General features: G+C 35.9%; 1 protein-coding gene across 1 annotated transcript in view; it reads left to right on the top strand.

Moving 5' to 3' along the window:
* PLCZ1 (phospholipase C zeta 1) overlaps window positions 1-19,566 on the top strand; it is an 80,048-nt gene that overhangs the window by 16,230 nt on the left and 44,252 nt on the right. Inside the window, exons 4-7 of the mRNA XM_069106049.1 lie at window positions 2,632-2,781; window positions 6,819-6,983; window positions 7,665-7,682; window positions 11,845-12,001. Coding sequence (XP_068962150.1) covers window positions 2,632-2,781; window positions 6,819-6,983; window positions 7,665-7,682; window positions 11,845-12,001 — 490 coding nt within the window. The remainder of the gene's footprint in view (window positions 1-2,631; window positions 2,782-6,818; window positions 6,984-7,664; window positions 7,683-11,844; window positions 12,002-19,566) is intronic.

Raw genomic sequence — 19,566 nt, 5'->3', positions numbered from 1 at the left:
ATTCCAAATATAACAGGGCTTTGATAACTGATTGGCATTCTGAGATTTTTTTAAGATCAGAGGGACAAACATTCCCTTGTACTCCTAAAAGTGATTTGAATTTTTGTGATCTTTGATTTGGTAGGGCAGATTTGAATCACACTCAGGAGTTTTAAGAGACACACAGATGCCATCAGGATAGACTGAGAAGAAGGAGCAGGCAATTAATAAGCTGAAATGGAAAATATTGGTGGTACAGGAACAAGAACTGGCCCAAGAAACTGAAAAAGAAGAAATGAGAGTTAGAACTGAAAGTAGGGAGGAGTTGTGAAAGAGGAGGAGAACAAGGTGGGCCATAAAGCCATTTAGGCAGGTGATGATGATGATGACAATGATGATGATAAGCTAGCATTTATGTAACATGTACTATATGCAAGCCACTGTGCTAATTAAGGGTTTTACATATATCTCATTTGGTCCTCACAACAGCCCTGGTAATTAGGTGCTATTATCATCTCTATTTTATAGTTTAAGAAACTCAGGCAAATAGGGATTGACTTGCCAAAGGTCACACAGTTAATGTCTGAGGCTGGATTTGAACTCAGGTCTTACTGACCACAGATCCAACACTATCTACTGTGCCACTGACCTGTCAGACACCTAGCTGCATCTCAGAAACTGGAACTCAGAGTGAGGACCTCTAGTAGTCTCAGCCCAAATGCTTTGTTCTGAGGTTCTTAGGGAAGCCATACACTCTACTTTGATCTCTCCTTTTTCTGATTCTACTTTCCCCTACCCCTTACATGTCCACTCTTTGATATTTTTTTTCTGTCAGATGTTGCCCCTGTACAAATGATTCCTGTTTAGGTCATTTTGTCCGGAATGGAACTGGGGATGCTATCTTCCTGTCTCTTCCTATCAGTCTGTTTTGTTGCAGGCTATATATGTCTTTTACAACTCTCAGGTGTGACTCAAATCTCTTCCAGTTCAAAGCCTGAAGTAGTTAAAGTCACTTTAAGGGCTTCAAGGGAATGCTTATCCCACTTAAAGTATAAATCCCAGTGTAGCCAGTGAGTTGAACTATGAACTCACAATTGCAAAGTATGTCTGGCTATGTCTCCTTCCCCAGGGCTCTAGGGGATAACACTGACAGGGTTGAGGTCACTTTCTTTAATATTATAAGCTTGGGTATCTATTCTGGGTGTGTTTCCTCCACTGTTAACCAACAGTGCCTAACTGCTCAGTTCCACTTAAGCTTTTACAAGGGAATATTAGCTTCTAAGACATAGCAAGAATGGAAGTATAAACAGTTCCCATCCCTCAATAGCTTAGAAGCACAGTCCTTCCCTTTACCATCTTTGTCACTGGGGAGAATGAGCTCAGGATTAATGCTGTTTTTACATAGTGTTGATCTTACCAAATTCACATTCAAATGTGGCATGACTAATGGATGAATCCTTTCCTTAGCTATCACTGGGATGAGTCCTTGCTCCTTGAGGCACTGATGCTGGGCTGTCTGAAAAACTCATCATGGACTCAACTCCTAGACTCCCAGATGGTTTACTGTCCTGACTTCTTGAAACTCACAAGGCTGTAGACTCCAGATTAATTTCCTTCACCTAAAGTGAAAAATTAAGGCAAAGGATTGAGGCCTGTTTTCATGGGGTCACATGATGACCTCAGATGAGAAAAGAGTCTGACACTTCTTCTCTTAGACCATGAAGAGGCTGCTATTAAAACCTGTGGCTAGCATACTATAATCACTTATACAATGCTTAGTCATGCTCCAGTTTCTATAAGACACTTCCTTTACATGCCCTCACAAGCTCTTCCAGAAGTGCATGCGTGTGTGTGTGTGTGTGTGTGTGTGTGTGTGTAATTGTGTCAGTGACACTATGACCATGGTTTTAGGGTTTCAGCTCATTGTTCAGTCCTCTGTTACACCAAAATGTTAATTAGTTCCCAAACCCCTCCTGTCTATGCCTCATCTCTATCCTTTTGGACAGATTGTTCCCCCATACCTGGAATAACCTTTTCATCTCCATCTCTTAGAAAACCTGGCATCCTTCAAGGCTCAGCTCAGGTGCCAATTTCTTTGGGAAGCCTCTCCTGATTATTCTAGTGCTTTCTCCTTTGGAAAATTACTTTGTATATATTTACCTGTGAACATGCTATTGCCTTACTGTAAGAAAGATTGTAAATGCCTGGAGATCTTTGTATCTATTTGTCTTTGTATCTCTATGAATTGTATATAGTAAATGTTTTATAGATGCTTATTGAATTAATAGCATCCCTTGAGAATGTCACCTTTACTTTAAACAAATCTATGGATTTTCCCTATTTGCTGTTTTTGGGGTACTTTCATCTGTATATAATTATTTTAATCACTTGTTTCCAACTGCTCATTATTTTAGAAGTTTATGTTTAAAAAAGGAAATATCCCATAATTGCTTTCTTCTTATTTAAATTGTGTTGGCTCTCCTTTCCTCTACTTTTTTTTTTTGTTCAATCAAACCCACAAGAACTTCTCTTTTTCGCTTAGGGTCCCCAAAGTTTTAAAATGTATTAAAGCCCTAAAGTATTTATATGATTATTTTCAATAAAATTATTTTGTCTTTCTGGTGACTAACCTTAATCACAATCTCTTTTTAGGCTTCTGACTATCCAGTGGTGCTCTCTCTAGAAAATCACTGTTCCCCTCATCAACAAGAAATAATGGCAAGTAATCTGCAAAGTATTCTTGGGGATACACTTCTTTCTGATGTACTTGAAAAATTTCCAAATGAATTACCTTCACCTGAGGTAACTATAGCACAGGTTAATATAGATTTGTAAATACAAGAATGCCTCTATTCTCTCCCCACTCTAATCCTTCTTCCACGTAGCTGTCCAATGTGAAATGTTTAAGATGCCAGCAATTCGGGTTTTTGAACTGAGTTGTTGTGATGATTTGGTTACTATTTTAGAGTTTTTATATTTTAACTGTGATCCTGATTATTCTGGGTAAATTATTGATTATAACTTTTCAGTTAAGATGTGAATTAAGGACATATTTATAACATTTTAATATACCTAGGTTCAAAATTATTTTAGTATAATATAGAGGAAGGGGATCTTCAACTTGGGTTAACACTGTAATAATAAAAAAACCACTTAACCTTGAGGGCAGGGTCTGTTTCATTTTTGCCTTATATCTGTAGTGCCAAGTACAATTTCTGGCACTTAGTAAGTGATGAACAAATGCTTGTTGACTAATAAATGTACTATTCTTACCTACTGTTACCTCATTTGTAAAATGGGGATAACAATACTTTTGCTACTCAAATCATGGGCTTAAAAAAGGTAAGTATATTGTCTTATATTTAAATATTGAACTCTTCCTGTCCTCTAGAAAAATGTAAGATCTTTGAGGGCAGGGACTGATTTTTTCCCCCTTATATCTCCAGTGTCTAGCATAATGCCTTGTTACAGAATTTCATTACATAGTACTTGCTCCATTTATTCATTACACAAAAGGTAATGAATAAATACTTCTTGAATGAAATTGAATTTATAAAAACATAATAAATTATCGAAGAATAAAGACAAAAGAAGGGAGGTGAACATGTAGTCCTCTGAGACCTGTCATATTGTTTTCAAGTCAAGGAAAATTTTTCATGCTGAGATTTTATGTCAAGTCAATAAAAAGTGTTCAATTTCTTCTGAAAAAAAATGCTATTGGAGTTTGTAGGAAGAAGAAACTGGGTCCAGTACATGGGAGGGGTGCATTGGGGAATCTTTCTTGAAGGAATTGATTATTTAGATTGATACAGAAGGATTTTTAGGATTTGGATAGGTGGACATGGGTATAAGGCATTCTAGGTGAGGTAGGACAAAACATGAGCATATCTTAATGGGTTAGAAAGCATAGGATATGTATGGGAATCCGAATTGGTTAAAGGATAGGGTACATATGCAAAAGTCATGGGAAATAAAGATAGAAAATTAATTAGGGCCAATACATGTAGGATTTTTAATGCCAAGTTGAGAACTTTGAATTTCTTATAGTGGGCTATGAGGAATCACTGAAGATTATTGAATAGGGGACTGACAAAACCAATATATGAACAAATGACTCATTAAAGCTCTGCTTTAAGAGATTAATCTAGTAATAGTACCTAGCATGTCACAGATTAGTTTCAAAGAGACAAGAAGAATGTGGATGAATTTAAAGGCAACTTTAACAGTATAGATAAGATGTATTAAGGACTTGTACTATAATTGATTTGAGAAATATTGAGGAAGAAGAAGCAATAAGATTTGGTAAATGACTGGATACACCAGTGATAGAAAAGGAAACAAAGGTGACTGAAGTTTTGAGCCTGGGGGATTAGTAGAATAGGGTCGTTAATGGAAAAAGGAAAGAAGGATGAGCAAATAAGCAGGTGATACATCTCCTAAAAATATTTTCTGAAAGCCTGTTATTTAGTCTATTATCCTATTTCTCCTTCCATTTACAAACTTTTAAAATATATCTATTTATTTTTCCTTTTCAGCATTCACTTCCATAAAATTTTGAATTCCAAATTTTCTCCCCTTCCCTCCTATCCTGCTCCCTCTCCAAGACAGTGTGCAATCTGATATAAGCTCTACATATACATTCATATTAAACAAATTTTCACATTAGTCATATTGTAAAGAAGAATTAGAACCAGTAGGTGAAACCATGAGAAAGAAGAAATAACAACCAAAAAAAAGAGAGAAAAGAGTATGCTTCGATCTGCATTCAGACTCCATATTTCTTTCTCTGGATATGGATAGCATTTTCCATTGTGATTCTTTTGGATTTGTCTTAGATCCTTGTATTGCTGAGAACAGCCAAGTTTATCAAAGTTAGTCATCGTATAATGTAGCTGTTACTCTGTACAAGTTCTCCTGCTTCTGCTCATTTCATTCAGCATCAGTTTATGAAAGTCTTTCCAGATTTTTCTGAAGTCTGCCTGTTCATCATTTCTTATGGGACAATAGTATTCCCTCACATTCATATACCATAACTTGTTCAGCCATTCCCCAACTGATGGACATGACCTCAACTTCCAATTCTTGGATATCGCATAAAGAGCTGCTATAAATATTTTTGTACATCTGGGTGCTTGTTCCCATTTTTATGATCTCTTTAGAATGCAGTCCTAGATGTGCTACTGTGGGATGAAAGGGTATGCTCAGTTTTATAGCATAGTTTCAAATTGCTCTCCAGATGGTTGGATCAGTTCATAGCTCCACCAACAATGAATTAGTTTTCCAATTTTCCTACAGCTTTTCCAAAATTTATTATTTTCCTGTTTTGTTATGTTAATCAATCTGATAGGTGTGATGTGGTACCTCAGAGTTGTTTTGATTTGCATTTCTCTAATCAATAGCAATTTAGAACATTTTTATATGACTATAGATAGCTTTAATTTCTTCCTCCAAAAACTGACTTTTCATATCTTTTGACTATCAACTGGGGAATGACTTATATTCTTATAAACTTGGCTCAGTTCTCTATGCATTTTAGAAAAGAAGCCTCTATCAGAGACACTGGTTGTAAAAATTGTTTCCCAGCTTTCTGCTTCCCTTTTTATCTTGGTTACATTGACTTTGTTTGAACAAAAACTTTTCAATTTAATGTAATCAAAATCATCCATTTTGCATTTCATAATGTTCTCTCTCCCTTATTTGGTCATAAATTCTTCCGTTCTCCATAAATCTGACAGGTAAACTATTCCTTGCCCTCCTAATTTCCTTATAATACTAGCTATTATATCTAAATCATGTACCTATTTTGACTTTATATTTGTATATGATATAAGATATTGGTCTATGCCTAGTTTCTGCCATACTATTTTCCAGTTTTCCAAGCAGTTTTTGTTAAATAGTAAGTTCTTATCCCAGAAGCTGGAGTCTTTGGGTTTATCAAACAGTAGATTGCTACAGTCATTGACTACTGTGTCTTGTGTACCTAACTTATTTCACTGATCCAGGATTTTATTTCTTAGCAAGTACCAAGCAGTTTTGATGATTGTTGCTTTATAATATCATTTAAGATCTGGTAGAGCTAGGGCACCTTCCCTTGCATTTCTTTTCTTTAATTCCCTTGATATTATGGGCCTTTTGTTCTTCCTGATGAATTTTGTTATTATTTTATCTAACTTTATATAATAATTTTGGTAGTTTAATTGCTATGGTACTGAATATGTAAATTAATTTAGGTGTAATTGCTATTTATTATATTAGCTCGGCCTATCCATTAGCAACTGATATTGAATAATAGCGGTGATAATGGACATCCTTGTTTCATGCCTGATCTTATTGGCAATACTTCTAGCTTATCCCCATTACATATAATGCTTGCTGATGGTTTTAGATAGATGCTACTTACCATTTTATGGAAGCCTTCATTTATTCCTATGCTCTCTGGTGTTTTTAATAGGAATGGATGTTGTATTTTGTCAAAAACATTTTCTGCATTTCCATTTATAAACTTTTGAAAGAAAATCTTATTGCCCCAATTTTCTTACCACCAACTGACTCACCAATCCCTAACAACCTAGATTCTATCCCTACTACTCTACTGAAACTGTTCTCTCAAAAATTCCCAATGATGACCTAGCTGTTAAACTCAATAGGAAGAATAGAGTTTGCTACATAAGCTGAAGTATAACATTTACACTGGTAGGCTACCCCAGCCATCATTTTCTATGTCTATATATTATACATGTTCATCATCCTAATTAATTTTAATTAATTTGTAATTAATATGTTTATGAAGAATTAGTAAAAATGAGTTATTATACCTACCATTCAACTTATGTCCATAGGCATTGAAATTCAAAATACTGGTAAAAAATAAGAAAATTGGAACAATAGAGGAGACAATTAAAAGACTGGGAAATGACAAACATGGCCAGATAGTAGAATGTGAGGAAGAAGAAGATGAGGAATATGATGAAGAAGATTCAGAAGAACATATTAATTCACCTATGGTTAAAGAGACCAAAGAAAAAGAGATAGAAGACAAAACATCTCTAATAAGAAATTTCATGACTTATTCTAGGAAAAAGAAGGTAAGAAACTTAAAAACATTTTCCAGTGAGCAATTTTTTTTCTTACTATTTCCTTCCAATTATGTATTGGTTCCAAACATAAAGAGGCTTTAAAGGCAGTTAGGTGGTGTAGTGGATAGAATGCTTGCCCTTGAGTGAGGAAGATCTCAGGCTAAATACTTCTATAGATGCTAGCTTTGTGATCTTGGGAAAGTTATTTAATCTATTCCTCAGTGTCCTCATCTGTGAAATCTCTCCCTCAGTGTCCTCATCTGTGGGTCAGTTTATCCCATTGTTGTCAGGAGAATAAAATAAATAAAGTGTTTTCAAAAGCACTGTATAAATATCTGCTATTATAATTTTGAGGAAATTTTTTTTACCTATCATAGGAACCTGAGTGCAATGTTCAAGTTTTATTTTGAATTAGTCAGTATTCAAGAAAAGATTATGCTTGCTTTCCAAAGTTATATGCCATATGTGTCAATGTTATGTACAGAAATATCTCATAAACAAACTAGATGTAATAGGAAAAATGGTTTGGGTTGACTCTGCAACTGGAACAAGAATTGAACAAGAGAACAGACTAGGTTGAACTTGTTCACTTCTTGTAATGATCTAAAGCTCTTCCCTAAAACAAAGGCCCATTAATAAATGTTCATGGTGTAATGGACAGAAAACTATCTTGGATCCCAAAAGGCCTTCATTCAAGTCACACCTCTGACACATAATAGCAGTGTGGTCTTGGGCAAGTTACTTGAGTTGTTCTAGGCAGAAAAAATCTAGGATGTTAGGGATTGGTGAGTCAGTTGATGATGAGAGAATGGGGGCAATAAGACTATTCTTTTAAAAGTTTATAAATGGGGGTGGAGTCAAGATGGTGGTGTAGAAACAGGACTTCCTCGGCTCAAGCTTCCACCTCCTCCAATTCATGTTAAAATGACTCTAGAAAAACTTTGGAGCTATAGAACCCACAAAATGACAGAGAGGGGCTAACCTCCCACTGAAGACAGCCCAGTAGGCTGGCAGGAAGCAGCCAGCACAGCTCTCTGGGAGCCGAGCCCAGCCCCGCTCCAGCCAGAGGTTTTAGCCTCAGGGTGGTTAGACCAGCCTCCTGCTGGACGGACTTCAGATCACCAGCAGCTGTGGCAGTTTCTAGAATTGTCAACCCTTAGATGCCAAAGACAAAGTGAGAGGCCAGTGTAGACTTTGTGGGAACAGGGAATTTGGGAGTGTGGTCAGGCCTTTGCCCCCAGGGTGAGAAGCAGTTGAGGCTCCATGGCCGTGCAGCCATCTGCCACATGGCTGCTTCAGAGCCCCAGGCCTGCAGATTGTAGGGGGACCAAGCAACCAGTCTGAGGGGTAATCACTCTTACTTTAACCTTCTTGGATCTAGATCACTGTCTAGGGTGGAGGTCCTGGGGTGCATGATACAATTTGCTAGAGAGCATGTGGAGGCTTCAGAGAGGACACCCAACTAAGAGCTCCACCAGCTTTGAAAACCCCAGCAATTGGGACAAAGCTCCCCTTTTGGGTAGCAGAGTTCTACTGTGGCAAAAGGCTCAAAAGTCAAGTAATAGAGTGGCAACATGAGCAAGCAAAGGAAGCAAAGCAAACAGAGGAATCCGACATTAAACTCAGATTTAGGGACAGAAAGGATCAAAGCATAGAACAGGAGGAAGACAATGAAGTCAGAACTCCTGCACCAAAAACTTCCAGGAAAAATATGAGCTGGTTACAGGCCATAGAGGACCTTAAAATGGATTTTGAAAACCAAATAAGAGAAGTAGAAGAAAAATTGGGAAGAGAAATGAGAATGATGTAAGAAAATTATGAAATGAGAGTCAACAACCTGACTGAAGAAAATCACACCTTAAAAAATAGATTAAGCCAGATGGCAAAAGAGGCTCAAAAATGCAATGAGGAGAAGAATGCCTTAAAAAACCGAATTTGCCAGATGGAAAAAGAATCTCAAAAGCTTACTGAAGAGAATCATTCCTTCAGAATTAGATTGGAGCAAATGGAAACTAGTGACTTTATGAGAAATCAAGATACTATTAAACAGATCTAAAAAAAATGAAAAAAAAAATAGAAGGCAATGTGAAATATCTCATTGGTAAAACCACTGACCAGGAAAATAGATCCAGAAGAGAGAATTTAAAAATTATTGGACTACCTGAAAGCCATCATAAAAAAAGAGGTTAGAAATATTTCTTCAAGAAATTCTCTAGCAAAATTGCCCTGATATTCTAGAACAAGAGGGCAAAATAGAAATTGAAAGAATTCACCGATAACCTCTTGAAAAGGATCCCAAGAGGAAATAGAAATTGAAAGAATTCACCGATAACCTCTTGAAAAGGATCCCAAGAGGAAAACTCCTAGGAATATCATAGCCAAATCCCAGTGTTCCCAAATCAAGGAGAAAATATTACAAGCAGCCAGGAAGGAACAATTTGAGTATTGTGGAAACACAATCAGGATAACACAGGATCTGGCAGCTTTTACACTGAGGGATCAAAGGGCTCGGCATATGATATTCCAGAAGTCAAAGGAGCTGGGATTAAAACCAAAAATCACCTACCCAGCAAAACTGAGTATAATGCTTCAGGGGAAAATATGGTCATTCAGCGAAATAGGGGACTTTCAGGTATTCTTGATGAAAAAAAAAAACAGTTCAATAGAAAATTTGACATTCAGATACAAGAAACAAGAGAACGTAAACAGGGAAAAAAATCATAAGGAACTTATCAAAGTTGAACTACTTACATTCCTACATGGAAAAACAATAATTTTAACTTATGAAACTTTTCACAGCATGAGAATAGTTGAAGGGAATAGAAATGTATACATATATGTCTATATAGGAGCATATATGGGTTTGTGAATACATATGTGAATGTGTGTATATATGTATACAGGTATACATAGACAGAAGGCACAGGACCAACTTAATAGGAAGGGATGATACTTAAAAGGTGAAATTAAGAGGTGAGAGAGGCAATATAATGAGAGGAGATAAGAGAAACAGAATGGGGCAAATTATCTCATATAGAAGAGGCAAGGGAAAACTGTTACAATGGAGGGGAAGAACAGGAAGGCAAAAGGGAATGAGTCAACCTTATTCTCGTTGAATTTGGCTTAGGGAGGGAATGACATACACACTAAATAGGGTATCTCACCCTACAGGAGAGTAGGGGGGAAGGGCATGAGAGGGGGGATGATGGAAGGGAGGGCAGGCTGGGTGGGAGGGAAGTTGGAAGCACCCACTTTTGAAAAGGGACAGGATCAAAGTAGAGAATAGAGCATGTGGGGGTGGGATAGGATGGAGGGAAATATAGTCAGTCTTTCACAATATACCCACTATGGAAATGTTTTGCATAGCTACACATGTACAACCTATATTGAATTGCTAGTGAGGGTGGGTGATGAGGGAGGAAGGTAAAAGATCTGGAATTCAAGGTTTTAAAATCAAATATTAATATATATATATATATATACATATATAATTATTTTACATGTAACTGGAAAATGAGATATACAGGCACTAGGGCATAGAGATCCACTGTGCCCTAATGGAAAATCAGACTGGGGATGGGGGAAGATATGGGAGAGAGCAGATTGGGGGAGGGAATATTCAGTGGGATTGATATTTTGGGGTGGTGGGTAGGGAAAAATGGGGAGAAAATTTGTAACTCAAAATCTTGTGGAAATAAATGATGTAAACTAAAAAATTTTTAAAAAGAGAGGAAAAAGTTTATAAATGGACATGCAGAGACACATAAAGAGACAGACAGACAGACAGAAACACATGCAGAGAGAGAGCAGACAGGCAGAAACACATGCAGAGAGAAAGAGATAGAGAGGAGGGAGAGAGAGAGAGAGAGAGAGAGAGAGAGAGAGAGAGAGAGATCCCTTGTGATCTGTACCATTTATTGGAGAAGACCAATGATCCAATGACAAAGAAACAAAAATCTACCTAGCATGTTATTGATGTACTTAGGTGCTAGGGCTAATGCTTATGAGACAGATCTTTATTAGAGAACTAGGACCTGGTGGATGACAATGACAAGTGTGCTTCTTTGATATGCTTCCACTAAATAATTTTTGCTTTTCCATTCTGATTAAGTGATTGCCTTGTTAATGATGGCACAATCACTAATTGTCAGAGACAAGATTCAAAGCCAGGTCTTGAGTTCAAGTCCATTTTGCCACTGATAAAGGAGAGAACCTTGGTACAGACCAACATACTCAATGTCCAGGAAGCAGAACTACAATTTTTTTGCATTACAAAAAAAGAAAAAGACCCCTGATCTCTTTGGTGTTATATAAAGTTAGAGATATACCTGCTAATGACTAATAATAAGGGAATAATAATGATTATTCCCTTATAATAATAATAATAATAAGGGAAATTGCAGGTCTTCTGATTCCAAGTCCAGCACTTTCTACTCTACCACGAAACTGGCTATTGCCCTGGTACCCTCAAAATGTCATAGACCCACAGTGTGAATGAAAAGGAAATTCATCTGCTTTATGAGGAGGAACAGAACTCATTGGGGAAAAAATGGAAAGATTAGCTTCTTTAGGTAACACTTATTATATCTTTTATGATGTATTATATGATGTATAATTGCTCTATTAACATTAAATATTTGTTGACTAGATTAAAGTGATTTTCTATATGATAACTTTGCCAACAATGAATTAAGATCACAGGATTGAAAGTATAGTTCCTTGATTTGAAAAAAGTTTTTCCTTCAAAGAACTTATGAAACACTGCAAAATAATTATATTCTATTTATAGACCAGGAAGATAAAAATAGCGTTGGAGCTGTCAGATCTTGTCATTTACACCAAATCCGAGAAGTTCAAAGGCTTTCGTCATGCCCAACTTTATCAGAAATTCAATGAGAATAATTCTATTGGGGAGTTACATGCAAGAAAACTTTCAAAACAGAAAGGTAATATCAAATTGTTTGCTTTCTCAATGTGGGGAGAGGAGGGAAGGAGAGAATTGTAACTCAAAATTTAAAAAAAATCATGTTAAAAAATTTTTACATATAATTGGATAAAAGTAAAATATTTGAAAAAAAAAAACCCAGAAAACCAGAAAGGCAATTTCTTTTGTTTTAGCTACATTATGTTTATCATCCAAATTTATTTATAACAGACATTTATTTAAAATTTTATTTTGTTGCTAAATTAATAAGACTGGTATATATATGTATGTGTATACATATATATGAAAAGTATGCCCTTGATTTCATAGAAAGCTTTAATTAAAAAAAAAAACAGCATGTACTTTGAATTAGGCTTAAAGAGTTCTATTTGGTAGGACTTATAAATGTAAGTATTGACCCTATATTTTTAAAATTAATAATATTAAAGCAAATAAATGCAATATTTTAATAACAATGCTTAGTTATCTAGTGGTTTAAGCTTTCCTTTGAAAGAAACTTTCATATTTCACTTCATTTTATCCTTATAATAATACTATTCTTTACTATATTATACTACATTATTACTGCACTACTACTACTAATTAACATTTATAGCATTTACTATGTACTAGATACTGTGCTGTGTGCTTTACAAGTATTATCACATTTGATCCTCACAACAACCCTGGGAGGTAGGTGCTATTATTATCCTCATTTTAGTGTAGAGGAAATTGAAGAATATAGAAATTAAGTGACTTACCTAGGGTCACCCAACTAGTAAGTGTCTGAGGCCAGATTTGAACTCAAATTTTTATAACTTCAGGTCCAATGCTGTATCCACTATGCCACCAGTTGCCAGGTAGCCCAGGGATTATTAACTCAGTTTTTTGTTCCCTTAAAATGGGGAAATTGAAAGAACGGATTGAATAATTTGCCTAATTTCACACATTTCAAACCAGAGTTCCTTTCATTATACCACATTGCTTATTTTTCACTTCAGTATTTCCTTTTTAGCATCATAATATGTCACTATCCTGAAGAAGGAAGATAACCCCCTACCTCCATTCCTTCCCCTTTATTTATTCCATTCCATCCCTTCTTATACTTAGATCTGGTTTGAACAAATTGCTAATTCATTAAAAAAATGGCAGTCTTAGAAGATACTGGCAGACGGTTTTTCTTAAGTGCTTTTCCACCTACTTAGAAAATGATAAGAGTAGGAGGATAGGTACCCAAGCTGCTTGTCATGCTTCATGATAAAAGAAATAAATGGCCAAGTTGGAATTTCTTTATATAATGATGGAGAAGGAGAGATATTTTTCTCATTCTGATTTATGAATAAAGAGTTAGAGGATAAGTTCTTTGCCCAGAGTTAGGGATATCCTTCTGATTTCTGTTTGCATTATTCTACTAAATCTGTTCTTTCCAAAGGTCACCAGTGACCTCCTAATTGCTAAATCCATAGGTTTTGCCCTCCTTGCCACATCTGCCACATCCTTTTTTCCTGGTTACTCTCTTCTTTGGATTGTGACACTGTTCTCTTCCAATTATACTTCTATATTTCTGTCTTATCTCTTTTTCTGATTCCCACTCTTTCCCACTGAATGTGGGAATGCTTCCCCTCAAAGCTCTGTCCTTGCTTCTCTTCTTTATTCGTATAGTCTCTTTCCTGAGTGTAATAAATTCCAAAGGCTTCAAAAGCCACCTCGATGACTCCTAAGGACTAGGTGGTGAAGTGGATAATCATTGGGCTTGGAATTAGGAAGAATCATTGTCATGAGTTCAAATCCTGTCTCAGACACTTACTTGCTGTGTGATCTTGGGCAAGTCACTTAACCCTGAAACTTAACTCAGTTTTCTCATTTGTAAAATGAGCTGGAGAAGGAAATGACAACCCACTATAATATCTTTGCCAAGAAAACCCCAAATGGGGTTATGAAGGGTTGGAGATGACTGAAGCAAGTCAACGACAATGACTTCCAGAACTATGTATCCACTTTATCTATATAACCATTTCTGACCTTCTCTTTAAGCTCCAATTCTACATTTCTAGCGGCTTACTAAACATCTACACCTGGATGTTCTACCAAAACTCCAAATACAATGTATCAAAAATAAAAACAAAACAAACAAACCCAAAACGTCATTATCTTTCCTTCAAAACCTTCCCCTTCCTGGAACTTCCCATTTCTTTTGGATACCAACATTTTTTTTCACACTCCAGGACTGAAACTTAAAATCTTTTGTTTGACTATCCATTTAGTCCCTATATCTAATCACTTAGCAAATCCTATAGAATTTGCTTTTGCTGTATCTTTAATATCTGCTTTCTCCTACCAGTTCTGTTTTACCTAACCCAGTTCAAGATGCGAGATCCTAACTATAATTTCCCTGTCTCCATCCAGTTTCTCCTTTCTACAAATCATTCTTCACACCACTTTGAATGTAATCTTTTTAATACACAGTACACATTGGATGTGTCTTTAGATTTCCATTCTTGAGAGTTTCCTATCGACCCTTGGATGTCATCCCAGTAGAATTTCATTTTAGTCAATGAAATCCTTCCTAATTTTTCCTCCGCACCTTTGGATTCTGCTTTTCTAAAATCTAGGGTACATATAAGACTATCTCTGGTTTTCCTCTATTCTGTCAGAAACTCTAGGAAGGAGTAGTCACTTCTTCCCAAGGATTCTTTCAATTCCACTCTAGAAACCAGTTCCTGAGTATTAATGATTATCAGAACTATAACAGAATTTCTTCTTGCTGATTCCTTGACCTTCCAAAGTATCACCTTTTCCTTATTAAGGTAAATGAAGTTATTACTTGATATACTTTTTTTTTGAGGATGGGAAAAGAAGCAAGTGAGAGAGAGTCAGAGAGACAGAGGGAAAGAGAAGTAGAGAAAGATCTACAAAGGTAAACAGAAATAACAGAGAGAAGAGAAAAGAGAGACAAAGCTACAGTTACAGAAGCAGAGAGTGATAGGGAGACAGGGATTGACAGAGATAAAGAGATAGAGGCAAAAAGAGATACAGAGACACAAACAGAGAAAGAAAAGAGGTACAGATACAGAGTTAGAGACAGAGAGTCAGAGAGACAGAGAAATGAGAGACAAAGAGATACCCAGAGAGAAAACAGAGATGTAGAGAAAGAGACAGAGACAGTGCTCTATGTGGCTTCACTAGTTTGATTTTTATGAAATTTTTTTTTCTCTATCATCAGAGGAAAAATAATTCTCATTGCTTGAATTTCAGTGATTGAATAAATTTCATAAAAATTTTCAAGTAGAAGAGAAGCATATGTCTGAACCCATCTTTTTTCCTCTTCCTTGAGACATTATTTTCTTTTTAGAATATGTATAACTCTCATTTCAAAAGCTAATGCTTTTGGGTGGACCAATGGTACGTGGAAATCCTTGCTGACTGATTATTTGAAAATGTACTCCCTTTAACAAGAGTAGCATAAATAGACTGATTTCCTGTATTGATATATGACAGTGTAATTACTTGTTCATATAGCCTGGCACCTGGCACCATTGCACAAAATATTCAGTCTTGTTCATTTGCCTATACTCTTTATGTAGATTGCGATGGATTTTATGTGAAGGAGTTTTTGTGTGAAATTTGTGAAAGATGAGGAAATTGTAAGAAGATGAAGAGTAAATATGGGCAAGGCTAAATTGCTACTTTGAAAATCATTAAACTTCATGTGATTCTTTTATCAGATTAAAATGTAATATACTTAATAAAAATTCAAAATAATACTCCCTAATTTTGGAATTTTAAATTTTGGAATAACAAACTTCAATTTTGTTAATTAACTAGTCCCCTAGCTTCTTAGGTGATTTTTCAAGGAAAATAAGTTGTATGTTTTCCATTATTTTCATGCCTTTAAAAATAGTAATTATTATACTACTTTTTTATATTGCTTTCCCCCATATTGATAGCTTTAGTTTTAAGTTATGCAGCAATATATTCTGGAAAATTCAAGACAAAGATAAGAAGTAGCAATTCTTAAACACAGATTAGATGAAATAAAAAATGAAAATTAAGGAGTTACTTAAATCTGAAGAGGGAAAGTCTGAAGCACCTGAAGGCGTTGTAAATCTACATTCAACATAAACTTCAGAATTGCTACTTAATAATGTAATAGATGGCAAAAATAAAGTTGATGCCTCAAACGATTTTGAAAAGGAGATGGGCATACTTAGAGTGGAATTTTAAAAAAGCCCACTTTGGGTTTGATGGCACAAATCCTACTAATAGTCAATATTTATTAATGGCCTGTTATGTGCCGACTATTGTGTTAAGTTCCAGGGAAACAAAGAAAGGCACAAAACAGTCCCTGCTTTCAAGTCTAATGGGAAAGACAATATGTAAGCAATTATGTAAAAGATATATACAGTATAAATTGGGCATCATCTTGGAGGAAAGGCCCTAAGATTAAGGAGGACTGAGAAAATTTTCTTTCAGAAAGTGGGACATTTGGTGAGACTTGAGTGAAGCCAGGGAAATGGAGAGAGCCTCACAGCATTTCATGAATGGGGGAGAATCAGTGAAAACACTTGTGGTTAAGGGATGGTGGGTCACGTATAGCAACAGTAAGGAGTCAAGTGTCTCTGCATCATGGAGTACATGGAAGAAGGGGTGGTGAAGTATAAAGCAAGGGAGAACTAGAAAAGCTGAAAGGGCCAGGTTATAAAGGGCTTTAGAAACCCAAACACTAATTCCCAAAGGGTGGTATCTGTGAAAGCTAGCATAAACAAATGCATTTATTAGAACCCATACAAGTATGTGTTTGTGGGTAAGTATGTATGTATATGGCTACACATATATGCATGTTTACATACATATACATATATAGATGCACATATGCATTTTAAAATAGTCATTGCCATAATCATGGCCATAGGGGTAAAGGTGGAGCTGCTCAGTAACATGACTTGGAAAAGTGTAAAATACCTGCCATTGTACAAGTGTACTGAGAAAACCAATGAAGACCTGCAAAAAATCATTGGAAGATTATGTACCTAGTCAATACATGTAGTAAAAACATGAACACCATAATGTCTAATTAAAGTTACTGTAAAAGAAAAATGTCAAATGGAATCTGGAAAATAAGAATATGTTAGAAATTCTTGATACCCTAAAAGTCAAAAGGTAACACAAGGGAAAGGAAGGGAACAAGCATTTATTAAGTGTCTACTATGTGCTAAGTGCTTTACAAATATTATCTCATATAATCCTCACAACAGCTCTGGGAGCCAGGTGCTATTATTATCCCTGTTTTGCAATTGAAGAAACTGAGGCAAACAGCGGCTAAGTGACTTGTCCAGGGTCACTAAGCTAGAAAGTGTCTGAAGCTGTATTTGAATTCAGGTCTTCTGACTCCACTGCTTTCTGACTCCGCTGCTCTATCCATTGCAGCACAGAGAACAAAATAAACAATTCGACATTTAAAAAAGCCCCCTGTTTTAAAGATTTGAGAAGCAAAAGTATTAGAAGAGGGAGACCCCTCCCCCCAAAGAAGAAAGATGTGAAATTGTGATGTTGTCTACATTGTTAAATGAAGTTCTCCTAATTAATAAAGACACAAGATGTATTAACCATGAAATAGACATTTTGTATAATATTAATATATAAATGATAGCATTCTATGCCATTGCAACTTCATGGGAGGCTTCTGAAACTTAGTTTTCTCTACAGAAATGTAAAACAGCATGTTCACATAAGATCCATAACTATGAGTTCGCATGTTTCATAGTAGTACGTGTGGCTGCAGCCGCTCATTGGTTGCACCTCCTGTTAACATAATTTATGAAGTGGTTCATGGTATTTAAAAGCTGAGGGGGGCAGACCATCACTGAGCTAACATATGTAAAATTATTCATACATTTCAAGGAAGAAATGGAACTGAAGGCTTTGGACTTGAATTCAGAAATGAAATCATCAGATTACAGAATGAAGATATTTACAAATACCTTTGTCTTCTCTGGGCAAGACACACCAAACATAAAGCTATCAAGGAGGAAACTGAGGTTATATAAAAAAAAAAAAACTGACTTGGGGCATCTAAGTGACACAGTGAATCAAGCACCGGCCCTGGAGTCAGGAGGATCTGAGTTCAAAACCACCCTCAGACACTTAACACTTATTAGCTGTGTGACTTTGGGCAAGCAATTGCCCTGCCTTCCTCCCCCCCCCCCAACCCCCCCCGAAAAAAAAAAAAGACAAAAAAAAAGAAACTGACTAGCATCAGGCAAAATCAAATCACAATAGGAAATAACTAATTTAGAACAATTAATGTCTATATAATGTTCTTTTTAACATAGACTTTTGGTATGGTAAAATGAATGATAATCCTTGTATCTAAACAAAAACCCATACAATGTTGATAAAACATAGGATTCCTCACCCCAAAACAGTTATAGATTATTTTCTTGTCAGAGATGAGATTACTAAATATTCTCAGAACAATAAGCAAATTAAATATTCACAGAAATACTTTGAAAAAAACATACTTCATTTTACTGAGGAAAAATAAAAACTGGCAGGAAATATATGACAATGAAAGTTTATAATGTAACCAAGTATGATTTATTTCTGTATTCATTTCAATGTGATTAACATTTAATAAGCGCTTACTATGTGCCAAGTCCTTGCTAAACACTAGGGATATTAAATAAAAAAAAAGAGGGAGACAGTCCCCTCCCTCAAATTGCTTAAAATCTAATGGGGCCTGGGGAATGGGTGGGTGTCAAGGGGTCCCTACGGTTGGGGCATGCTGGTTCTTTTTAATTGTTATCTCATTTTCTAAATATTCACTGACAATCTCCTTAATTATCCATTCTAGAATTTTTTTTTGGAAATTGAAGTGGCAGAAGTGGCATTCAAACCCAGGTTTTTTTTTTTTTTTTTAAAGCAATCGGGGTTAAGTAACTTGCTCAAGGTTACACGGCCAGTTATTTCCGGGTGTGGTGCTGAGTGTCTGAGCCCAGATTTGATCCCCAGGTCATCCCAACACTGGAGCTGGTGCTCTTACTCGCTCTGCTACCTGGCTGCCCCTCAAACCCAGGTTTTCTGATGCCTTCTTTGTATTGTGCCCCACTGCCCCCATGATGTTTACCCTCCAATAACATAGAAATGCCTTGAGGTACTCGGACTGTTTCATTTTTGCCCCTTTATTTTCAGTACCTAGCATATTGTCAAGCATGTAGTAGGAAGGTAATAAATTTCCCATAAATTAGATGTAAAAGGTTTTTTATAATTTTTTACCTTAGCAACCAGGTTTTTCTTTCTAGTGAAAATGAGATCCAAAATAGAATTTTCCTTCATTCATTTCCCTACCTTTCTAGTTAGTGTTTTGTTGACTTGGTTTTGAGGATATTGTCACTTCTTTGTGGAATTCTCTACTTCGTCCTTTGTAACAGAAAGGAACATATAAGCTATAATAATAATAATAATTGTTATTATTATTATTTTGCTTTTTGGAGGGCAGTTGGGTTTAAATAACTTGCCCAAGGTCACACAGCTAGGTTTTTTGTTTGTGTGTGTGTAATGTAATGCCAAGCAAAGGCAACTTCCCAG

Source organism: Petaurus breviceps, unplaced genomic scaffold (assembly GCF_028583685.1).
Source record: "Petaurus breviceps papuanus isolate PSGF00001 unplaced genomic scaffold, PetGlider_PUasm1.0 78, whole genome shotgun sequence".
Classification (NCBI taxonomy): Eukaryota; Metazoa; Chordata; class Mammalia; order Diprotodontia; family Petauridae; genus Petaurus; species Petaurus breviceps.
This window is presented reverse-complemented; position numbering and strand designations above follow the sequence as displayed.